This window comes from Setaria viridis, chromosome 4, assembly GCF_005286985.2.
Source record: "Setaria viridis chromosome 4, Setaria_viridis_v4.0, whole genome shotgun sequence".
In the NCBI taxonomy this organism is placed as follows: domain Eukaryota; kingdom Viridiplantae; phylum Streptophyta; class Magnoliopsida; order Poales; family Poaceae; genus Setaria; species Setaria viridis.
The window spans coordinates 340354-363458 of record NC_048266.2 but is presented as its reverse complement, the minus strand read 5'-3'; the positions used below and the strand labels follow the sequence as shown (position 1 = coordinate 363458).

The 23105-nt window shown below is 42.7% G+C and overlaps 3 protein-coding genes and 1 long non-coding RNA gene across 6 annotated transcripts; 2 read left to right on the top strand and 2 right to left on the bottom strand.

Annotated features, from left to right (window-relative positions):
• Positions 1-3449: 3449 nt before the first annotated feature.
• On the top strand, positions 3450-8405 carry LOC117851311 (NAC domain-containing protein 105). 2 transcript variants are annotated; one of them, XM_034733107.2, is made up of 5 exons: positions 3450-4040; positions 4204-4410; positions 6101-6303; positions 6432-6718; positions 7584-8405. In XM_034733107.2, the coding sequence occupies exons 3-5, from the start codon at positions 6123-6125 to the stop codon at positions 8133-8135; spliced, it is 1020 nt and encodes a 339-aa protein (XP_034588998.1). In that variant the 5' UTR covers positions 3450-4040; positions 4204-4410; positions 6101-6122; the 3' UTR covers positions 8136-8405. The 2 variants fall into 2 exon arrangements, with proteins under 2 accessions (XP_034588998.1, XP_034588997.1); XM_034733106.2 differs by having other exon boundaries at positions 3455-4040; positions 6084-6303.
• LOC117851312 (uncharacterized) lies at positions 6807-11040 on the bottom strand. 2 transcript variants are annotated; one of them, XR_004639520.2, is made up of 3 exons: positions 10363-11040; positions 7650-7976; positions 6807-7067 (listed from the first exon to the last, which is right to left on the bottom strand). It is a non-coding gene; the product is annotated as an uncharacterized lncRNA (long non-coding RNA). The 2 variants fall into 2 exon arrangements; XR_011897959.1 differs by lacking the exon at positions 7650-7976.
• A 3711-nt stretch (positions 11041-14751) lies between these two features.
• LOC117852586 (uncharacterized) lies at positions 14752-16668 on the bottom strand. Its single transcript, XM_034734732.2, has 2 exons — positions 16512-16668; positions 14752-15936 (listed from the first exon to the last, which is right to left on the bottom strand). The coding sequence occupies exon 2, from the start codon at positions 15921-15923 to the stop codon at positions 15015-15017; it is 909 nt and encodes a 302-aa protein (XP_034590623.1). The 5' UTR covers positions 15924-15936; positions 16512-16668; the 3' UTR covers positions 14752-15014.
• A 116-nt stretch (positions 16669-16784) lies between these two features.
• LOC117852585 (uncharacterized) lies at positions 16785-21757 on the top strand. The gene is made up of 14 exons (XM_034734731.2): positions 16785-17245; positions 17363-17611; positions 17703-17882; positions 17966-18101; positions 18797-19131; positions 19531-19660; positions 19977-20105; positions 20281-20325; positions 20476-20555; positions 20653-20749; positions 20821-20910; positions 21004-21057; positions 21134-21199; positions 21287-21757. The coding sequence occupies exons 1-14, from the start codon at positions 16854-16856 to the stop codon at positions 21464-21466; spliced, it is 2163 nt and encodes a 720-aa protein (XP_034590622.1). The 5' UTR covers positions 16785-16853; the 3' UTR covers positions 21467-21757.
• Positions 21758-23105: the final 1348 nt, after the last annotated feature.

Genomic DNA, 23105 nt, shown 5'->3' with positions numbered 1-23105 from the left:
CTATAGCTTATGTTGTTGGCAAAAAATTCTAGGGACTTGAAAATCATAAAACTTCATTTTGTTTTTTCTAGATACATCATTTTTGCTATGTTTCTAGACATAAGTATAGATGTAGGTGCATATCAAAATGTATGTATCTAGAAAAGCTAAAATGAATAATAATTTGGGATAGAGGGAGTATGTACGAGGATTACATATCCGACGGCTTCTGTCATTATGGTAGAATAGGATTAGTAATTTCCATCTCTACCTCTAGTACTGTTTGAGAACAAGCTAGCCACCGATTAATCCATATTATCCATGACGCTCTTCAGTTTCCAGTTCGTTGTTTCAAGTCGCGAGTGTGTGTGTAGGACACGATCGAGAGAAAAAAAAGAGAACGAAGAGTGAGAATGCCAAACCAAAGCAATATAATTTATAGATGATCCAAGAGAGGCTCAATACGCGCAATGCAGCAGGAGCAAGTAAATATATAAAAAAAATTGCGGTCACTCCTAGAAAAACGACATTTCGTCCACTCTCTTAGTACCGGTCACATTTTGATCCGGCACAACATTACTACCGGGTCCAAATTTGGGACACCCAGAGGCCTAACATTAGCACCGGGTTCAAATTTGGGACAGCCATAGGCTTTTTAGTACCGGATCGTAACACCACCCGGTACTAAAGGTGGTGTCCCTTTAGTATCGGGTGGTGTTACGACCTGATACTAAAAGGTCTACCACTTGGTACTAAAGACCCTCCACGAGTTACTTTAAAACGAAAGCATATCTACTTCCATCACATGTGCTGCGTAGGTGGGATGGCAAGGAAGCCTTGCACGAGGTTTGAGATCGTGAGTTTGAATCCCACAGACCGTGTACGATGCGAGGCTTTGTTTTTTTTATGTAAAACAAGTTAGTACCAGTTAATGTTTCCCACAGACCGTTTCCCACATACCGTTTCCCACAGACCGTGTACGATACGAGACTTTATTTTTTTACGTAAAACAAGTTAGTACCGGTTAATGTTACCACGATAATTTGATCGGTAATCCCCGGTAGTGGGTGTGCAGCAGGAGTGAGGCTAATCATCGAGTGAAGCTCACGCCTGCGCCTCCATGCCCCTCTCTATCGCTGCAATGGATGGATCGGAGCCACCAACTTTTCAGCAAAAGCCAAAACTGTATTCTCGCACACACCTCTCTGCCTCCGCCGGCCTTTAGAACACGAGACCCGGCCTTTCCGTAGAAAGCTTTCCCCATCTTCCATGATCTAGATTTCACCACTTCTAGTTTCTTAATTAAGTAGAAAGCTAGGATTAATTGCATATGCATGGTCCAAAGGGTCCAACCCTAACCAACTACGACCTACTTTCCAAATCGTTTTGCCTTTTCTATATTCATAGATATTATTATGCACTTAAAAATACACTATATCTAGATGCATAGTAATATAAAAAAGTTAAAACGACCTACAATTTGGAACGTAGGGACTACTAGCTATGACAAATCCAAAGAGAAACAATACGATCGACGCCGATCTAAATAGATAGCTGTGATATATCATATTCCTGATCTCCTACTACTCGAACTTGATTGATCTCTGTCTGTATATGCACATAATGCACCACTAATGATACAAGACACATGAACCCTAATCATGCAATGTGATATATACATATAGCTGCTATAGGCCAGGACAGGGACATTATTATTATTGTTATAGATCTCCACTACTCGTTCCTAATTAATAAGCTTCACCCACACATATCCAGCACTACACATATATATACTTTGAGAGGTATGATACACATAATGATGCAATAATCCTGTCCAGCTTACATCGAAACACAAGAAAAATACATCTACCTACACTACTAGGGTAATAGTCTTTTGTCCAACACCTTAGTACCGGTTGCAATTGGACCCGGTACTAACGTGAGCATTAGTACCGAGCCTAACGGATAGTTCCCGAGATGCCTCCCGAGACCCCCTTTAGTACCGGGTGGGGGCTCCACTCGGTACTAAAGGTCACCCATTAGTACCGGATGCACCCGGTACTAAAGGCCCTCAGACACTCTCCACCCGGTACTAAAGGGATCACGCGGTACCTTATCCTCGCGTCTCCCACACTTCTCCTCTCTCTGCGTCTCTTCCCCTCCGGCTGTCCCGGCCGCGTGAGTGAGCAGGAGGTAGGAGGGCGGCGGGGCCGGCGGGTGAGCGGAGGGAGGGCAGCGGCGGGCGGGCGGTGGGCCCAGCAGGTGGGGAGGTGGGGGAGGCGGTGCGGACGGGAGGAGGCGCACGGTGGGGTGGGATTTCTTTTCTTTTTTTAATACCCCTTTAGTACCGGTACTAAAGGCCCCCATTTAGTACAGGACTAGCAATACCGGTTGGGAAACCGGTACTAAAGGGGATTCCCAACCGGTATAGAAGGCCATTTCCCTAGTAGTGCTATCTTCTACTCCGCCAATTCGATCCTCTTGCATTGAACATATGCACTCAAACCAAGACAAGTCTTGATGGGAAGAAAACTATATATGATCCAACTACTAAAAGTTATTAAAGTGGAATTACTACAAGAAAATTGAGCAGAATGTCCAATGCGTCAGCACCGGACGCTTTTGATCCGGTACTAACCCGCGGAATTAGTACCATGCCTAATTTTTCAATCCTTAGAGGCCTTTTTAGTATCGGGCCAAAACACCACCCAATACTAAATGTAAAACCATCTCTTTCGGCGTTCAGACTACCCATCATGTACATGTCATTATTATCTTATACAAGGACTATCTTTTCTTAATTTGCTTGTTACATCTCCGAGGTAGCTAAACACCTTTACACCAGGTTGGAAATTAACACGGTCACGTCAAACCCAAGCAAAATCAGGGATGGACCTCATTTCGCCGATGGAAGGCCTTGGAAGATTGAGGCAAAATATATGGATGGCCAATCATCGAAATTCCCAATTTACTCTACATTTGAAAAGCAAAACCCTAGTTAGCTAAACATATATATAATCTAATTAGTCTCGATGCTGCTAGCCTGCCTCGTAATTACTACTCCATCCAAAAACATAGCTGCTTTTAGGTTTGCCTGAAGTGAAACATTTTATTGTTGACCAAAAAACTCTAAAAATAATTTATTTTAAATTAAAAATTTAAATGTCATGATAGTTAGTTTCACGATGAAAAATGTACTTTACCTTTACGATCTTTTTGCTGTCCACAATCAAAATTAAAAATGTTTGACTTAGAACAAACCTATAATTAAACATTCAACACTATATATACATCAAAAGGATTTTTGGAGGAAGATGATCGATCAAGTGATGCGCCGAGTTGAATGAAGTACTAGGACAGGTATTCTTTCAAGGGGGGAAAGGAAAAGGAGGAAGGCAGAAAAGAATGCGATGATGGGAAGGAAGAAGGAATGATGGCACGAGGCAGTGGATGGGGGATTTGTTTGGTGCTGGTCGGCCTTGCTGAGCTTTAGTTTTCCGTGTGGGGAGGAGGGTCCCACACGTCGAGGCCGGGACTAGACAAAGTGAAGGTCGCTGTTCTTCTACGTCTCCCCAGCCCGGCCTCCACGCAGCACCTCCATCGCCATCCTGCCGCCTGCCTGCTTCTCTCTCTCTCTCTCTCCTCCCCTTTCACCGCCGTACCCTAGCTAGCTATCTGCTAACTGCTGCTCTTCTTCCCCGATCGATCGATCATCATCATCTCTCTCTCAGCTTGTTGATTGCACATGCCTTCGATGGATCGATCGATATTCACGGCGGCCATAGATTGCTTGTGAGCTCGATCGCTTCGATCCATCCGTTTCTTTAACTCTCATCTCAGGTCTCCCCTTGATTGGTTTCTTTATATCAACATTTATTCACATACCATCAATCCCGTTCTGCATTTATTTTGATATATCGTCAAAACCCCGTTCGTCCCCGTTTCCCGTTCCCCTCCCTTCCTACCTCCCCGATCCCTCTCTCTGAGCTAGGCCAGCCAAGGAAGAGGAACAAGAGGGTTTGCATGCAGATCGATGAACTCTTGCATGATGCTATAGCAAGGTAGGTATCATACCTCATGCTGCATACCGTCTAAACTTGAGTTTCATCCATCTCTACTTAGCTTGTTGTGCTTTCTTCCTTTCATTTCTTGTGCTGATCCTATCCTCTTGTTGTTGTACGTACGTGTATCTATCTGTGACATTCTTCTTGGGATCTGAACCAGATAATGACCTAGAGAGAGAAAGAGGGAAGGAGAGAGAATACACATAGAGCAAACAAGACAGGGAGAAGGAAGATCGAAAAAGGTTCTTCATTCCTGTCTCCTGGCTCTACCTACTATAGCTGGAGCTAGCAAAAGCTAGATCTTCTGCATTTCTACAAGGTTTCGTCACATCTCTCTGATTCGGATTCCAACTAAGATCAAAGAAAGGTATATATATACAGCTCTCTCTCTCTCTCTCTCTCTCTCTCTCTCTATCTATCTATCTATCTCTTCTTGATCTTATGCATGGCACTTTCATGTTTTGGATCTCTGGGTTGCATTCAGGCGTATATAAAGACCTACATTTAGTAAGAACCCTAGATAGGACTATATATACGGTTTGATACGATATTAGAGATGTTCCATTTGAATATGAGATGTTCTTGACCGCAAGAAAGTCACGGAGCGTCTTCTCTCTCTCTCTCTCAAGCAAGCAAGCAATCGATTCAACATCAAAATTTTAATTAATGCAAATTAACCCTGTTTATAATAACATACAAGCTAAGAAACACGCACAAAAATTATGTTCATAACATACATACAGTGTTGCAAATGATTTTGTCTTCTAGAGATAAATCCGGAAGGACCAGATTATCAAGCTTTTGCACGATTAATATCAGTGATCTTCAGTAGTCGAATACAAGTATGAATATGCAAATGATTTTCTTACTTTATCAAGCAACTAAATAAACCCTGCCTCTTTTGGGCATGTGGTTATGCTACACAATTTCTTTCTGTGCAAAAGGATTTGTCAACCCTTTTTCTAGCTAGAGTTTTATTTCACAATTCCCTCTCCCAATGTGCCTTTATTATGCTGGATGGTGTCGGCAAGATGGTACTATACACATATATATGGACAATATATATAGTCTCTCCAGAAGGAAAAAAAAATGCATACATATACTATATTCTCTTATGAAGGATAATCATACATGCCACAAGCACTTTTACATTTGCAAGTCAGTCTGCATCAGTACTTACTAACGTAAAACGCAATGAACCGCAATTAAGCGACCAAGAACATATATACTCCAGTTGAAATTAATCAAATATCGTCCTTCCTATATCGTTCAGAACGAAAAAAATGATGGTTAATTACTTAGACATCACAAGGTAGGCTAGCACATATGATCATAGGACAGGCACGCAACGCGTGAGTACCACACTTTAGTGGGAGACCCCATTGCAATGGGCCGGGCGGGGGTGAAATACACTATATATATGCACATCATACATATATGTATGTATGTATGTATGTAGAGAGAGAGAGAGAGAGAGAGAGAGAGAGAGAGAGAGAGAGAGAGATCAGAGAGAGATCAGAGAGAGAGAGGCCAGCCAGCCAGCCTGCCTGCACTAGGGAGGGCCTGCAGGACATGTATGATGAGAGAAACTTTCAGCAGCAGCAGCAGGGAAACATTCCACAAAGAGTAATGAGTGGTGATGCTCGGCTGCTGAGCACCACATACATCACATGCATGCGTTGAGGTCATTAGTGCATGCGTCACTACTGCAAATGATCATGCTTGCTTCGAGTATTACTTTTTATCTGTCCATGATCGCATGCGTCCTCGATCCGCTTGCATTGCTAGGTTAAAACTATGATGGTACGCATACGCATTCATCTCGATTGCACTACCCTGGCAGGATGAGTGCCGCTGGGTCTAATAGATCCGATAGCTAGCTAGTATAGATATATCGATCTTGATACAAATTAAAAGATGCATGCATGCATGGTCTGAGATCTCTCTAGCTAGCTTATTACATATTACTTTTTTTATGTATGTTATTACATATATATTATATTACTTCTCATAATCTATCTATATACATATTAATTTCAGATCGATCAATATAATAGATCTCGTCGACCGATACGATAGATGGGTATGAGCAGCACACAAGCACAGACGCAGCAGCTAGTTCCTCCAGGTTTTCGGTTCCACCCGACCGATGAAGAGCTCGTGGACTACTACCTCAGGAAGAAGGTGGCCTCCAGAAGGATCGACCTCAACGTCATCAAAGATGTCGATCTTTACAAGATAGAGCCATGGGATCTCCAAGGTCAGTCGTCGTTAACTTGCGAATGTTTCTTCATTCGATCGATGTATATATTCTCAGCTACTTGCTGATCGATCGAGTGTCTGTACATGTCTGACATGTATACATTCATCCACAATTATTGGTTGCAGACAAGTGCAGGCTGGGAGGACCTGGAGAGGAGGAGCAGAACGAGTGGTACTTCTTCAGTCACAAGGACAAGAAATACCCAACGGGCACCCGGACCAACCGGGCCACCGCGGCCGGGTTTTGGAAGGCCACCGGCAGGGACAAGCCGATCTACGCCAACAAGCAGCGGCAGCTGGTGGGCATGAGGAAGACGCTGGTGTACTACAAGGGCAGGGCTCCCAACGGCCATAAATCAGACTGGATAATGCACGAGTACCGCCTTGAAACCAATGAGAATGGCCCTCCGCAGGCAAGCACTCTCTCCATCTTATTTACTACTCCCTCCGTTCTGTTCTTAAATAAATATATGACGTCTAGGACAAGCAAATTAGTTCATCTTGAAACAAAAGGTAAATAATGTCCAAATCAAACGTTGAATAATTGAAGTTTCTCATTCGATGATAATATGATACAAGCAATTAATGTGTTTCAATTATATTATGCATAAAGTTCAAAATGGCAATAATCCAAAAATGTCACATTCTCAGTGGTCATTGTGTGTGTCGATTCATCGACTGGTCGACATCCCTCAGTATCTAGCTGATTACCAGCCCTGCATGTGTCGGTTGTCGTCGTTACTCACTGCGACCGGCTTTACCCTGCAGAGATCAGAATATCATGAACAAAAAAGACCACTGAGAATATTATTTCCAAGGATACTCTCTACTCATGCTCATTGCATCTCAATGGCCATCCAAAAAATAGAACTGATCTCAAGTCAACATCTCAATGTTCTACAATTTGATATTTCGCCCTTGCTTGCATTGTTATGTTAGTACTTTGTTTCTGCTTTCGTGGATGTGATGCGTCTTGCATGCAGTTTTATCGCACGCATTTGGAACATATGGATTTGCTTGTATATAGATCACTATTAGAGTGCTGCGAGTTAGTCAAGAAATACATATTTCGTCGTTAGGATCGCATGAATTGATGACCAAGAATATGTCAGTGTGCCGAAAGGTGGAAGTGCAACACATTATTGCGTGCACCCATGCATGTGTTTCAATCTATTAAGAACCTTGTACTATTTTATATTTAATATGGTCCCTGTTCTCTGATTAGTCACATATACTCCACTAACTACATTTTTCAACATGCACCCGTCTATATTTCAGGAAGAAGGATGGGTAGTATGTAGGGTGTTCAAAAAGAGACTACCAACAACAAGAAGAGAATCAGACCATGATGCACCATGCTGGTATGTTGATGAAGATGGACCCTTCATGCATGACCTTAACTCTCCCATGAGCAGAATGCCGCCACATCACAGCATGGCGCAGCTGCAAGAACAGCACCTCCAAATGCTGAACAATACCTACAAGAGGGAACTGAAGCTACAATTCCACATGCCAAGCCATCATGTTCTCAGCACCATTCCTCACGAGCTAGAGAGTCCTTCCTTCCATTCTCTGTTGGTCTCACCAGACCATCAAACAAATGTGCATCATGCTCACCAACATGTTCAGCTCATGGAGCATGCAGTCGACCAAGTCACCGATTGGAGAGTTCTGGACAAGTTTGTTGCATCTCAACTTAGTCATGATGCAACAAAGGGTGTAGATTATACTGGTGAGGGAGATATTATTCAGGTCAATGAGAAGCAAGAGGTGGCTACTGACTATGCGTCAACGTCAACATCTAGCAGCCAAGTTGATCCATGGAAGTGATGATGCAATTATTAATCAAACATACTACCTCATATAGAAGTATTATCTTAAGAGTTACAATAATGATGATTATCATAATCGATCAATTGGACAGCTAAGTAATTTGATCTACATAATGACGTGTAAATAAGACCATATATTGAGATGTGTATCAGTGTACTGCTTATTATATCCTTCAGGATGTTGTACTGAATATACTTCATCGCCGTGTTTCTATATGAAATAAGGTCATGGAGAACTTAGATGCTTCATGAATCATGATTTGTAATAGGTGACACTCTTTCAGTTATGTGATAGTAAGCTGCTGGTCTATCAACAAATTAACTCCATAACCATATTTACGTATTTGTATTTTGCTGTGATTCTATATAATGGACTTTTGGCACCACCTTTTCTGTTTAAGTAGAATACTATTATGACAAGTTAGATACTATGGAATTCCTAAAGTGCCATGTTTACATAAGAGAGATTAAAATGCAAAAAGATAAACATCCATTCTAAAGCACAAAACGATGTTTCACTGAATCATCTCATTTATCGCAGTATTCTACTTAAACAGAGTTTAGTTTGCTATGTGAACCATGTTGAAGGTGGTTTATTTATGAATTAATTTTGAAGAACTTACTCCCCAAATCTCAGTGCACCTGACCAAATATGTATGATATATAAGATGTTCATATGTGGACCGCCATATATTTCTAATACTCTAAATCATTTTTCCTAATATAAAAGTAAAAAAGTTCTATCTAGAAAAGTATGTGGAAATATATCAAAGTAACTAGGAAGGTACGTGTGCAATGCAAGTTAACTGCTGTAATAAATAAAATGTTAATAGAGCAAAAGTTTGGAATGCATGACCGATCATTTTCCTACATGTGGTCCGAAGGATGAGCCATCATTCTTCTCGATCTTATGCAGGGATGTGAATACATATATGAATCCATTCATTTCTACAGCCCTAGGCCCTAGCAGGTGTATCAGCTCATTAACTGATAGTTCCTATTCCATTCTATCTTTTAAGAACACACACAGGATTAATGTTCTAAAAAAGCAGAATACATTTGTCTAATTCTTCTTTTCTAGAAAGAAGGCCATAGGCATGCACGAAAAATAGAGACATGATTTTTATATATGCATGCTGTTTCGTTACATTTCAATATGTTCCAACTAGTTTGCTTGAATAACTTTTTTTTAAAAAAAAGTTTGCTCGGATAATATGTGTTCAGGGTGTCAAGCAGATCAGCTATATATATGACTTACTGTGGCCTGGTTTAGTTACCTTTGCTTATTTTTAGCACGTGTCACATCGAATATTTAGATACTAATTAGGAGTATAAACGTAGACTATTTACAAAACCCATTACATAAGTGGAGGCTAAACGGTGAGACGAATCTATTAAGCCTAATTAGTCCATGATTTGATAATGTGTTGCTACAGTAAACATTCGCTAATGATGGATTAATTAGGTTTAATAGATTTGTCTCACCGTTTAGCCTCCATCTGTGTAATGGGTTTTGTAAATAGTCTACGTTTAATACTCCTAATTAGTATCTAAATATTCGATGTGACACGTACTAAAAATAAGGAACCAAACGCCCCCTGTATCTGGGTCCCTAGATTATACATGTGCTATTTAATTTAGAGCCTAAACTTCATCCACTATCTGCAATTAATGGGCACATTTTTCAGGCCAGGGTAGTAGTGTCACTGTCATTCGAACTTCTTGGATAACAATACTTGTCGGTTGGCTATGTTCTAATAACACAACACACTAACGATCACATGAACATGAAATCCTATCACAGATCAAACTCTGTCACACAGGTGTGCCCTGGCCTGGAGTAACACACTATGAAATCAGTGAGGATGTGTAGACATCCACTACAGTTGTGACTACATGATGCGAAGGACATGATCATAATTGATAAGGCAGAACTGGACAAGAGTAGGCAACTAACGGATACTTCTAGAGAAGGATGCTTAAGCAAGTGATACGGATGGAGAAGATCAAAGGGTGCATGCATATGGAAAAACTTCTCCAGATCATGAACAGATCAGGCCAAAGAAAGAAAACTAACCAAAACGCGATTTCATCATACTTGTAGTAAACAAAGAGATGTCTATCTAGAGGACAGGTAAAAGGTAAAAAAAAATGGCAAGTCCACAAATATTAGGCTATTAACTGATGACGTGAAAGAAAGGGTAATAACAGTAACATTAACTCACCTACCACAGAGAACACGCTGGTGATCATGGCCCAGGGATTATGTGGAGCAAGTGCAAGCCAGATGACAAGATTACAGGAGAGAAAGCTCCGGATAGCGACACCGCCTTAAGGTGGAGTGGTACCAATGCAGGGAACGAAGGGCAATGCATGCTTCCTGGCCGTTGCTTTAAGGGATCAAAGATAGCAAAGCATGCAAATATGGGAGCAGCAAAGAAGACATGTATGCCTCCCACCAACTGATCGAGAGCTTCCGGCTTATATAGTGCAAGAGCCCCACATACAGCTGACCCCAAGCCGGCCATGCAGCAGTGCCGTCCACACACCCTTCAAGCAATGCAATGCAAGCATTAGTACGCATTCCAGTAAAGCAGGGCCTGCATCACCCCTCTCAACTACTACCTAGTTGTTGTGTGTATACTGCATGGTATGATCAATGATGGGTACGGACCTGCATGTCAGTGGCTGCAGTCTGAGAGGAAAAAAGGCAACCAGAATATGATAGAATTATTTGCGCGTGTATGAGGTTAAAAAGAAGGTGTGGAAAAGGCAGGGGTGTTGGGAACCAGGCAGGCAGCAACATGCATGCATGAGATCGATGATGGAGGCTGAGATAGATGAGAAGGGGGCATGAAGTGGGTATAATTAAGTAGATAGAGAGGGGGGAGGGTGATGTTTGTTTGTAGAGGAAGATAACATGATGCCTGCGTGAAAGCCCTCATGTGAGACCCCATCATGTCGGCTCGTCGCGCTTCTAAATCTCTAGTTAATCCGCCATACGCTTCTGCAGTTTCCACACTGCATGTGCACAATCATTCATATGACAATCTTATTCCCAGGTGAACAAATAAAAAAAGGAAAATATAGACGCTACGTTACGCATATAGATAGATGCACTTTGAAAGAATGCTCTGGACATGCACATATAGAAACTAAAAGAAAGATACTATGCAACCAAGGGGAAAAGGCTCCTTGTACTTGCCTCATTATTGTGTTCGTTCCACGTTGGAGAAGTATGTATGATGTCATCATGGACCAAGACCCATGATCGAGCTGCCAAATATAACCACAGTATCGATCTATTATTTCCACCAGTTTAATTTTTCCTTACAAGAAAAACGACGATCTTATTGTTCCGCCTATCTCAGAAATTAATCGAATCATTGGGCTGCAAAAGAACAAGACACAGACCACTGAATTCAGATCGAAATTCTTTATAGCCATTCCAGAGAAGCAGGGGCAAATGCTTCACGATCCTATTTATAAATCAGCATATAACTTCACAATTTGCAGAGTTACCAAGCCAAATATATCAAGAATTTAATTCAAGGAATCATGTGAGAAATTAAAGCTCATTTCTATATAAGTCCACAATAAGGAAAAATAATGTCACTCGAAACAGGGGAGGAAAAGTTCAATTCAATCTATCTATTCAATAACTAATGATGTGGTCTATGTTAAGCCAGATGCCCTAGCAAAGTAGCAATCCTTTCCAAATGCTACTTGTTCCTAGTGTTTCAACATTTTTTTATTTCTTTCTGAAACCAATGTTAGTGTTTAACTCTTAACTCCTAAGCTAGTGCTATGTATGATAGAACTCATGAGCATACGGCCCCTCTCATGCACGCCTCCCACCGTTGACCAAGCTGATGAAGTAAAAAATAACAGATTGCAGTGTTACCAAGCCAAATATATCAAGAATTTAATTCAAGGAATCATGTGAGAAATTAAAGTTCATTTCTATGTAAGTCCAAAATAAGGAAAAATAATATCACTCAAAACAGGGGAGGAAAAGTTCAATTCAATCTATCTATTCAATAACTGATAATGTGGTTTATGTTAAGCCAGATGCCCTAGCAAAGTAGCAATCCTTTCCAAATGCTGTTTGTTCCTAGTGTTTCAACATTTTTTTTATTTCTTTCTGAAACCAATGTTAGTGTTTAACTCTTATCTCCTAAGCTAGTTCTATGTATGATTGAACTTATGAGCATACGGCCCCTCTCATGCGCACCTCCCACCTTTGACCAAGCTGATGCAGTAAGAAATAACGGATTGCAACCATGCAGGGTCACTTATCATGTAAGAACAGGTATAGTTTTATTTTTCAATAAAACAAATATGTAACCTGAAGAATAAGAAAACTCTTATGTGCTGCATGCCTCATGTGGGAAGAAGTTCTAGAAAGTACTTTGGTTTTGGATTGAGCAACACAGAAACATACAACTAGATATAAATTGCAGAAAATAAGTATGAAACACAGTTCTCATGGTTTCAGATTGAATGACACTAGGTGGCAGGTCCAAACTTGCGTGCTGCTGCTGGGATTGGGAACACCAATCCTACCGCCGACTGCAGTGGCTGCATATGCAACAATGATTGCAGCGTGTCTCTTGCCTGGAATTGATATGGCATGACTAAGATGCACCTGCATGCAGCACTCAGGACCAAGCAAAATACACTCATGAATCGAGTTGGACATAGACCCAGCCACACATGAAGACCATTCCCTAGCCGCAAGCAACCACAGTGAAACAACAATAATGCGGCTAGTTCTGGAGGCAGAAGCAAGCATGCATACGGTGTGGAGCTCACTTGGGGGACAACCTACAAGGGGACAATGCTTCTTCCATCGGTGATTGCTGTTTACTCCACCGGGGACCAGACGCTCAGAAAAAAAGCATAAAGGGCACAAGCAAAAAGGCTATGTTGAGTTGCTTTCAAGCGTCAGCACAGGTGTTTGTCCTTAGTACCTCTTGGAGGTTTGGTACTTCTACTTTTTATTTGACAGTTCCGAGGAGTTTGTTTACCCAGTAATTCCAGCTCAAATGCTGCGAAATCTCTAGTTTCAAGAAAGAAAACGAAGTAAAATAAGAAGCAGAATAGTTCGTGTTTAGTTTTTCACCATGTTTAGCAACAGTGGAGCTCTACTGCAGGTTATTCACTTCAGTATGCGGAATTTATGTTTGGTCATGATCAACGATACTAATCTTGCAGGGAAGCAGGAAGACTAGTTAATTACCATCATTTAAGCAATATGTTCTCATCCATGGCCATATGCAGTTCAAATAACGCTTCAAGAAAACAACCTTGACCAGTACAGCATCAATATAAAGAATGACCTGACCAATTAATTAGTTCTTTAATATTATCAAGGCTAATGAAGCTGTAAATAGTAAAGAAAAAATATACAGACATTTTCACAAAAATATACTACTCTATCAAATGTTCAAATTATACACAGCAGATCCCAGGAAGGAATGTAATCACACCAGTACTCGAACTATCCAGCCTTGTTTGTCTTTATGGCAATTAGTTCCAGTTGTGAATTACTTGAGAGATTACTGGACGATGGCACGTAAATGTTAATCAGATCCTATTATTAACAGTTGGTTTTCTTGGTGCCTCTGAGTTCATCTTAGCCAGATAAGAAGCAGTTAAAAAAAGGAACTGCTTTGTTCAAATTGTTTATTCAATTCCAGATCAAGTGTTTAAGAGCAGTTTCAAGATTTGTCAGCATGCACTGCTCATTTCCTAATACTCTCAGAAAGTTAAGCACTTCAGCAGTTATGCTGCGGGACTTTTTGAAACAATTTTCAGTGAACTAGTTACTTGGACATACCTTGGTCGCTGGTAGTAACGAGCAAAACTGTTAAAATCTGGAACAGTAAAAACGTGCAAGTGAGCAGAAAAGGCTGCAGAGTAGTAAATGATAATCTCCTGTCGTGGAGAAAAAGGACGAAAGCAGAAAAGAGCAGCAAAGAGAAGGGCAGATGTTTTAGGTGGCTGATTAGCGGTAATACACGTCAGGTTGCAGGTTTTTACTGCAGCAAGAATAGAGCAAGCACCTAGTTAATTGCAGCTTTGCAAAAGACATATTTAGTGGCTAGCACATGAAGTCAGAAACTGATCGTTCAACCAACAGGTGGTTCCTTTCGTGATATTGGCATGGTTACCTTAGAAAGATGACGGCAACGAGGTTTTGTTTATGGTCTACGCGGGATTGGTAGGCGAGCTTGTTCACCTCAACCTGGTTAGATAACAAGAGACCCTGACCCTGACGAATCATGTGTGCAAAGGAGTTGTTCCATCCAGATTTTCATGTGTCTTGCAGAGTTTGTTGTTGCAGGCAGCAGAGCAGAGGTTGGAAAGAAACAGAGCGTCCTCCTCCGTCAGCCTACAAGACATCTCATGGCATGGCGGGGGCGGGCATTCGGCGAACAGGTGGTGGATCTCCATTGATACAATACAGCCCTGCAGGCTGTGCAGGCGAGAGACTCCTGTCCTGCTAGGCTGACACTAGTCCTGGAGCCTCAGTGAACTAGGAAAATCACAAAACTGCATTCTGTAACATTGTTATCGTTCAAGCAAGCCTTGCTGAGTATAATAATCAATTAGCAAGCAGTAGAACACAACACGTATTCATCATCTTCATGTAAAAATGGGGTACTGCAAACAACATAAACTTCCCAACAGAGTGTGGGGGATTGTACAGAGCAAGATACAGCAAAATTGCTCAAAGGCGCCCAGTTGGTGCAACTAGCAGGACACTGCTGTTCATCTTCTTACAGCGAAACCATGAGTGCAGCTTTGCTAAATGGAACACAACAAATCTGCAGTTCGTTCCAATTTCCAAGAACAACAATGTTGGCCGGCTTCAGTACTTGTTTCGCCACGCGTACCAGTTAAGCTTCAGCTGATACCACAGGGGAGAGACCCCATGGACTCCCCTTGACACCCGCGAATCAAAGACATTGAACTCGCATCTTCGCAGGGAATCCAGGAGGACCTGGGCCGGCAAGGCCGGAAGGAGCACTGGGATCGCCTCCCTTGGCACAGATGAGGCCAGCTCCCGCGCCTTGAGCAGGTGAGCCTCGGCAACAGATGCAACCTTGAAAACTGCATCAGGCAGCCTCTCATCCATCCTGACCTCCGATCGGCCACCCTCCCATGTAAGCAGGCCGCACTCCTCGGCGACATTAGCCGGGATATATGGTATCACCCCTTGCTTATTTACATGGTGAGGCAGTGCCTTGAGCAGTAACAAGAGCCCACTGGCTTTGCCGATGTGCGAGGCGGCGTGATCAGCGGCAGTGGACTGTATCCCACCAGCCTGCAGCGTCATGTAAAGGATGGTGGACTGGGTGTCTTCTGCGTACCTCTCCAACTCGGCACTTGTCTCAGGAATGGCACCCTCATCCCGGTTGGCGTCGTTTATCCTTGCCTCCACGGATCTCTTGAGCCAGTGCTTGCTAACCTTGTGGTCTGAGACGACCGAAGAGAGTGCCTGGGCAACTGGGTGCTCAACCAGCTTGTTGGCAAAGACCTTGTCAATCACGTCCTTCCACCAGAGGAGGCGCATGAGGCCAGTCTTAGGGTCAGACACAACGTCCATGGCCTTTGCTGTCTCGACGTTGAAGGCCCGGAAGGTGAACGCAGCCTTGCGCATTGCTGGAGGCAGGTGGAGAAGGCATAGATAGTTGTGGTAGTCATAGCTGCGGACTTGCCTAACGCAGTATGAGAGAGCTGCTTGTAGGCTACTGCTTGCTGCAGGTGCGCGGCTCATGAGTCCTGTAGTCCTGCAGGACAGTGAACACAATTAGATAGATACAGCATATAGAACAGCTAAACAGAACAAGGTGTGCGAAGTTACGGATAAAGGAAACTAACAGGTAACGTGAGTTTTGACCCAAGAAAAGGAATTTCTCAATCCAGCATTCCAGTTTCAGGGGTTACTATTAAACATCTGAAGTTGCAACCAAATTAACATGGCATGACCCCCGGTAATTTGCAAATGATTTGAAGCCCGATGCAAGATAGAAGGGGTAAATCACTGAAGAACAATTTGACATACAAATGGGGCAACTGACATGACATACTCGGTGGGAAGATACAGAGATGGACAAAGTAGCTGCAGATTTAGAGAAGAATGCCTTGGCTGAATCAGTAGCCTAGTCTGGAGGGAGGGAGATGAGGAGGATGGGTTACGCATGAGGCGTAGGAAGCCCAGTAACAAGGGCTCCGTACGGCGGGGAGGGGAGAAGGGGGGACCGCACGGCCTAGGGTAGGGATCCAACGGGCTAGCAAGCGGATGCAGCGCGAGCAACTCTCCAACAGCAGAGAGAGTGAGAGAAGGATCGGAGGAGAAGCGTACCGGTGCGTCGCCGGAGGCGGCGGTCGGGCGGCGGCGGCGGCGATTGCCGAGATCGAGAGAGATGTGTATGGATCTATCTGTTCATTCTGTTGGTGGGTGGGCGGCGGAGTTTGTTGTTAAGTGGGCCGGCTTGCTAACCAATTTGCAAATTCGTCTCGTGTTTGTTGTTACGTGGGCCGGCCCACAGCGCAACGATAAGGCTGCTGGCCCAAAAGGAAAGGAAAAGAAAAGGAAAGGAACCAGCCACGTGGCTCCGGGCGGGGCGGGGCAGGGCGTTATCCGACTAGGCAGGCAGCGGCCACCACCACTCCCGCGAGTTTCTTGCCGGCGGCCGCGGCAGCGATGCTCCTCCTGCGCGCCTGCCCACCCGCCGCCGTGCCGCTCTCCTTCTCCGCCGCTCCGGCGCCTTCCTACAGTTGCCCCTGGCCCTCCTCCTCCACCACCTACACGGCCGCGCGCCGCCCCGCCAACCTCGCCGCCGTCCAGTTCGAGGCCCTCCGCTCCGACTCCGGTCCTTGGGCTGCAGACCAAGGCGTGGCCACCACTGGCGATGGCGACGATATGGGCGATGGCTTGAACGAGGAAGCGGGGCCGGAAAGTGATGGGAAGGGCATCCCTGGCATCTACGTCCCGCGCCAGCGCTACATCGCCATCCCCAAGGCCGCCCTCCTCGACGCCGTCCTCTCCCAGTTCCCCTCCGACGCCGACGCCGCAGACTTCAAGCGCTGCACCAGGTGCGCCTGCTCTGCGCTGCGCTTATAATCACACATTCACACTTCGCTTCGCTTATGGATGGTGCGGACAGACAAGACAAATCCCGAGTAAGCTAGCACTGTGCTTGTCCTGTGCAGATGCTTGGACGCCATCCTTCACGCCGAGCACAAGGGGATGCTCGAGGAGATGCGCACCTCTTACACGCTCACGCAGCGCCACCAGGAGGAGGATCAGACTGACACCTCCGATGTCCAAGCGATCTTCAACGGCAAAGCCTCCTCTGGCCTTTCTGGCATCACCCAAGAGGACGGGACATTGTTCCTCACCAGAAGCTTGGGCTTGAGAACTCTGCTCGGATTGACACCAGACCCTGATTCCAACACCAGGTAATACAAGGGAATTGAATTATTTGTCAGTCTACTTGCCTATTTATATCTAACACAGTAAATTGCTTGAATCATTTCTTGGGGGGAAAAGAGCTGCTTTTGCAACTCAGTTCCAGCGCTCCTTCATGAACCTTCTACGCAATGCTCAGTTCGAAGAGCTCTCTGTGCAAGATCTGCTCTTGACATACGCCCTAAACAGTGACTACCTCTTGACCTTGCCCATTTACGTCGACTGGAAAAAGGCAGCTCAATCCAATGCCATAATATTCAGGTCATCCTTTCCTTCTGCCTTGCTGCCTGATGCACATGCACCAAGTAAACTGCCATGGTAATACTTGTTATCGACTATTTCAGGCGTGGGTATGCAACTGAGAGGCAGAAGGGGCTCCTATTAGTTGAGAAACTCGATTACCTGCAATCAAAACTCTTGCAGAGTATCTTCTTCAGCCTCTCCAAACCCTTGAAAAGGCCAGGGAAATGGCTTAATGAGGTCAGTCAATCTTTCTGTTCTGAGAGGCGCATGTGCTCATGATCATCAACATGTATTCTTGTCGACCTTTCATGCAATTAACCTTAACTCTTAGTAGCTATAGTACTGTAGTATAGCTATACAGAGTTGTAAGTGATGGTTCTGGACTTCCAATGCTAAAATAACATTTATCTTGGGGGAACTGCTCCAGTGGTCCTCTTTTAGAAAATGTACGAATCTTAAAGCAGATAAACATTAAAATAATTAATTAATATTTAAAGGGCAACTTGGTCTTTTTTTCCCTTGGATCAGCGGCCCAATTTCTCCTTCTACATAATCTTGGATCATCTACAGATGTTCTCATAGCAGTTTAGGAACTGAGGTATTCTTGGCTTATTGCACACTACACTACATGTACATTTGGTTCTTTGGTCAGCGGCTTGAAATTCATATATCAGCATAGTTTAGTTTTCGTACACTATAAGAGTCTTAGATTATTGCAAACTGAGCTAAGCAGCTAGTGAAACTATCTGGAATAATTTAAGTGCTGCAGCTTTCACGACATCTAGGCAACATGTTATGAATCGTCATTCATGTTATATTCACTTTCCTAAACTCTTACGGATTGTAGGATGCTAAACGGAATGTCAGTATAGTGGTTTTGCGTGTCCTGAGATCTTTTGGCTAATTGTATGTTATTATTTAGTTCATGGCAGGCTTTGAAAAGATCAACAGGGAACCAGGGATTTCAGATCTGGATCGACAAGTTAAGACTCTGGCTTAAAGAGCAAACTTACGCCGATAATTCACTGTTGTTGATAGAAAGTTCTTCATGGGAGAAGCTTAGTTCTGATCAGTTGCCCGATGATGATGTTCCTATTTGGATAGCTGCACAAAGGGCGGTGTCTCGTTACGAAGGGATTCTATCACCTGTTGGTCCTCGTGGCAGATTGTTAAGGAGATTGCTTACATGGACCGGATTAATACCTTCTCTGCCTGAAGCAACGATAAAAAGTGATGATGAAACTAAACATCTTGAAGGACATGTGAGGTTAGACCACAAGAAGATGTAGCTTTCTCTTCACTTTGGGGACACTTATCTTGTCTCAGTAATGAGTAGTTTGTGCAAATTAATGCAGCCCAGGGTGTACAGGTTTTGCATTAGAATCTGATAGCCAAGCACTTATTAGAACTTCCAGATTTCTGAACCTACTCCACATTCTCCTGTTCCTTTGCACATATCCTTCCAGGCCACAATAGATATTGTTGTTACCCTTTAATTGTTTATTTCCTTAAATGTGGAAAAAATTTTGCTGCAATCGACAATGGAACTTCCCGAAAAAAATTATATTTCAGTGATTTTCTTGTTAGTTTCTTGTCTTGTGTTATCCTATAGCTTGACCATTTATTTTTTATGCCTTAATAAACTATATTCCTACTTTCCCTTCAGGCCAAATTTTCTACCAAGGATTACCCTTGCAAATATATGGGAGCCTGCAAGCAGAGAATCTTGCAAGAACAATATTTGGGAGATAGTGAAAACTTCTTTTCGTATCTTATTTGGGAGGTCCACTCTTCAGGTATGTACTTGTATGGTTGTTGTCATGAAAAGAAGGCAGTGTGTCTGTGTTAGTTGAATAGCTGTTTGATCAACTACTGTCCCAATAATCCGACATGTTATTATCATGGATGGACATTGGTGGGCCCATGTGTCACTGAAACATCGATGGCAATTTGCAAATAATGGATTGAAAATTTTTGCAATGGCAAATAAGGAATTGCCCCTTCAATCAGATGACTTATCTGTTGTTCTGTTTGTCCACGGGTGTCATTAAACCACAACAATGCTACTTTACTCGAGATTTGCAAAAAAGATGCATAACTTTTCTTTGACAGGAACCGGCATTCCAAGAGTTGATCCTACTATATACGGATGAAAATGATCAAAGTGAAAAGAAGGATAAATCTGAGATGCTGCCGCTACAACTAAAAATTTATGAGAAGATTCCTATCCCAGATCTGCCAGTAAGTACCCGAGCCTCTGATATCTTCCCAGTTAGAAGTCTTATTAATTTTTTTGGTTAATAGAAATGGGAAATTTGGCCAGAAACACTTGGTTAGTTTAGTACTGATACGGCTTTCAAGACCTGCATGCTTTTCATCAGATTGGAAACTTAGCATGATAAAAATTTGTCTGCAGGTGGTTTTTCCCCACAAGAAGTTGTCCTTCCGCATCCTAGATACAGTAATTCTCTATGGAACATATCTTTTTTTATTGTCCCTGTTGTTCATGTAAACCCTTGCTAATAAATTTTACAAATACAGGAGTATAATCTGGCTACTATTTCTGTTCCTCCACTTAGGTTTGTAATAGCACCTTTTCTTATTAATGCAGGTAAGGTTGGACATTGCTACTGTAATAGGTCTGTTGGCTTACGTTGTCAACTACAAATTTGAGAGTTTAGCATCATCTCCGTAAGTATGTGATTTGTATGAGTAAGCAAGCTGATTGAACCACTTTTCAATCAAGAAAGTAATGTTAGTTTTTTTTTCTTTTTCCATGGTAATGCAGGTCAGCTTTTCTTCTTGATATAGTTGCTATTAGTGCACTATTGATACTTGTGTTCCGTGTGGGACTAGGCTATAAGCAGACTCGGGATAGATACCAGGTTAATCATTTGTGTTTTTACCCTTTCTTTCCAACATGCAGTTCCTTGAGTTAACTGGGTACCTTTTCCAGCTTCTGGTGAATAAGACACTGTATGAGAAGACATTAGCAAGTGGGTTCGGTTCAGTTTACTTTCTTCTGGATGCTTCTGAGCAACAACAGGTTATATTCATCGCTGAGCAGGCAAAGCATATTTGCAATCTTTGGGTTTGCTTTGTGAGTGAGATAATTTCATTAATGATTGGTTTTGTGCAGTATAAAGAAGCACTCTTGGCATATGCTATGCTGCTCTGCAGAAACAAGTATCAGGTATTGCATGCTTTTCTCTTGGCACCTTGACTCGTAGCCGTTGTGTTACTGGTACTCTTTAACTTTTTGTATGCAGGTGTCATCTCGAGCAAGCATCAGAGATACTTGCGAGCAATTCATGTATGAGAAATTCAAGGCGAAGGTGAAAAGCAGTACTTGCTTGCACCCTCTTGGTTGACATGTTATGTATAGATAATGACGCAGTGAGTTTTTTTTCATTTGCTTGTAGATTGAGATGCCGATTGACAAGGCTATGGAGACACTTGTGAGGTTGGGGCTGGTGATTGAGCTTCCAACCAATGGTGGGTCGAGCGTGATTGGTCTCCCGTGTTCAGAGGCATATGATATCCTGAGGAGCCGGTGGGATAGCTTGTTGGAACACAGGACAGAGCAAGGTGACATGGTATGATGAAGTTATCTGTGTGCTGTGCAGCCTGATGGAGTGGAGCAGGGATGGATCACAGTGGAGTCCAACTCCAACATTGCAGTACACTGCTGGAACTGCGTGGTTGACATGGCGGCAACCTCTTGTATTGTATCCTATAGCGACACAAACTACACACTGGTGGAGTAGTGGTTGTACATAACAGATGGCTGGCTATAATTCACGATGCTGTTAGTAGTTGCTAGTAAGGAGGAGTACATGTGTTGTGTGTACATGATTGATTGACTCGTGATCAGCATTATTGTGATCGGTTCATATGTATCGTCTGCTCATTATATTACTATATACATATATGTATGCAGTATATACAGTCAGTTACAACATCTCATCTGGGCCTGGTTGCATTGGGCCCTGGGGATCCATCGAGAAGATATATAAGAGAGGTAGGGATAAACATCTGCTCCGATGCTTCTGTTCTCTTCTCTCTCCTATATATTCTCCTATAGCAGGAACGAAGCAACTGAGCAAGCTAAGAACATGATCGACTCATGCTTCATCCATTATGTTGTTTCCACTAATAATGTGCCATGAGCAAATCCAAAACTTGTTAATCTTGGAAGCATTAAACTACTTTTTTTTCTTAGAAGAAATTGATGCTTAAATTTAACGAGTTCTCGTTCACATGCAAAAGGGAATTGTTAAGAATCTTTCTTTGGCAGAGAGAGTTTCTTGCATAAAGAAGGACCATATAGCTTAGGATTGTTGATCTCCATAGCAACAATACGTTGAGTCAGATTCTCATCTACCGGTGGCAAACACATGTTGCCATTGCCGTACCAGCATTCCTTTCTGCTAGTGCTGGGATAACAAGTACTAGTCCGTGGAAGAGTACTCCCTCCGTTCCCTCCGTCCTGGAATACAAAGGCAAGCCCAATGTATTTGACCAAGTTGTCACACTTTGAAATTTTTAAATTTCAGGATATGATTAGAAAGAACGATTAAATAATAATTTTCTCATAATTTTAAAATCTTTCCCAACATTTATTTTCTTGACAGGTAATTTAGTATAGGCAAAATAATTGGTTGTTTTTCTGAATTAAATAAAGTGGTTGTGTGTGTTGCATTCATGCTGGTGCATCCTGGTATTTCTTCAGTGCAAAACTTTTTAAAATGTGTTTATGCAATTTTTAAGTTTTTCTGAAAATTTATTCTCATGTTCCTAGAGCTTAATCCAATTTTTGGATGGTTCTCAAAGTCTTTCCAGGAGCTCCAAATGTTTTGTTTGGATTGCTTGTGTACCAAATCATCTCCGCAAATTTTCCTGAATTTTTTAGAGTTTTCAAAGTATTTTTCATGATTTAATTACGATTTCAGGATTTACTGGAATTGTTTTCAAATCCGAAAATAGTTCCTAAAATTAGGAAAAGGAGGAAAATAAAATTGGATTCCAACCCAGCCTATAAATACTTTCCAGGGATCTCCTTAACGTAATTTTTCTAACACCACAAACCTCACGTGTCTCGACAACCGTAGCTCTCACAGTTCAACAGCGAACATGTACATCTGTTAAACTCCAGCGAACTTTCCGCCGAACTCTCCGGTGAAAAAATCCGGCAAAATCATAAGTCCTTAGTCGAAGGTGAGCGCACCGACACGTTGGTCT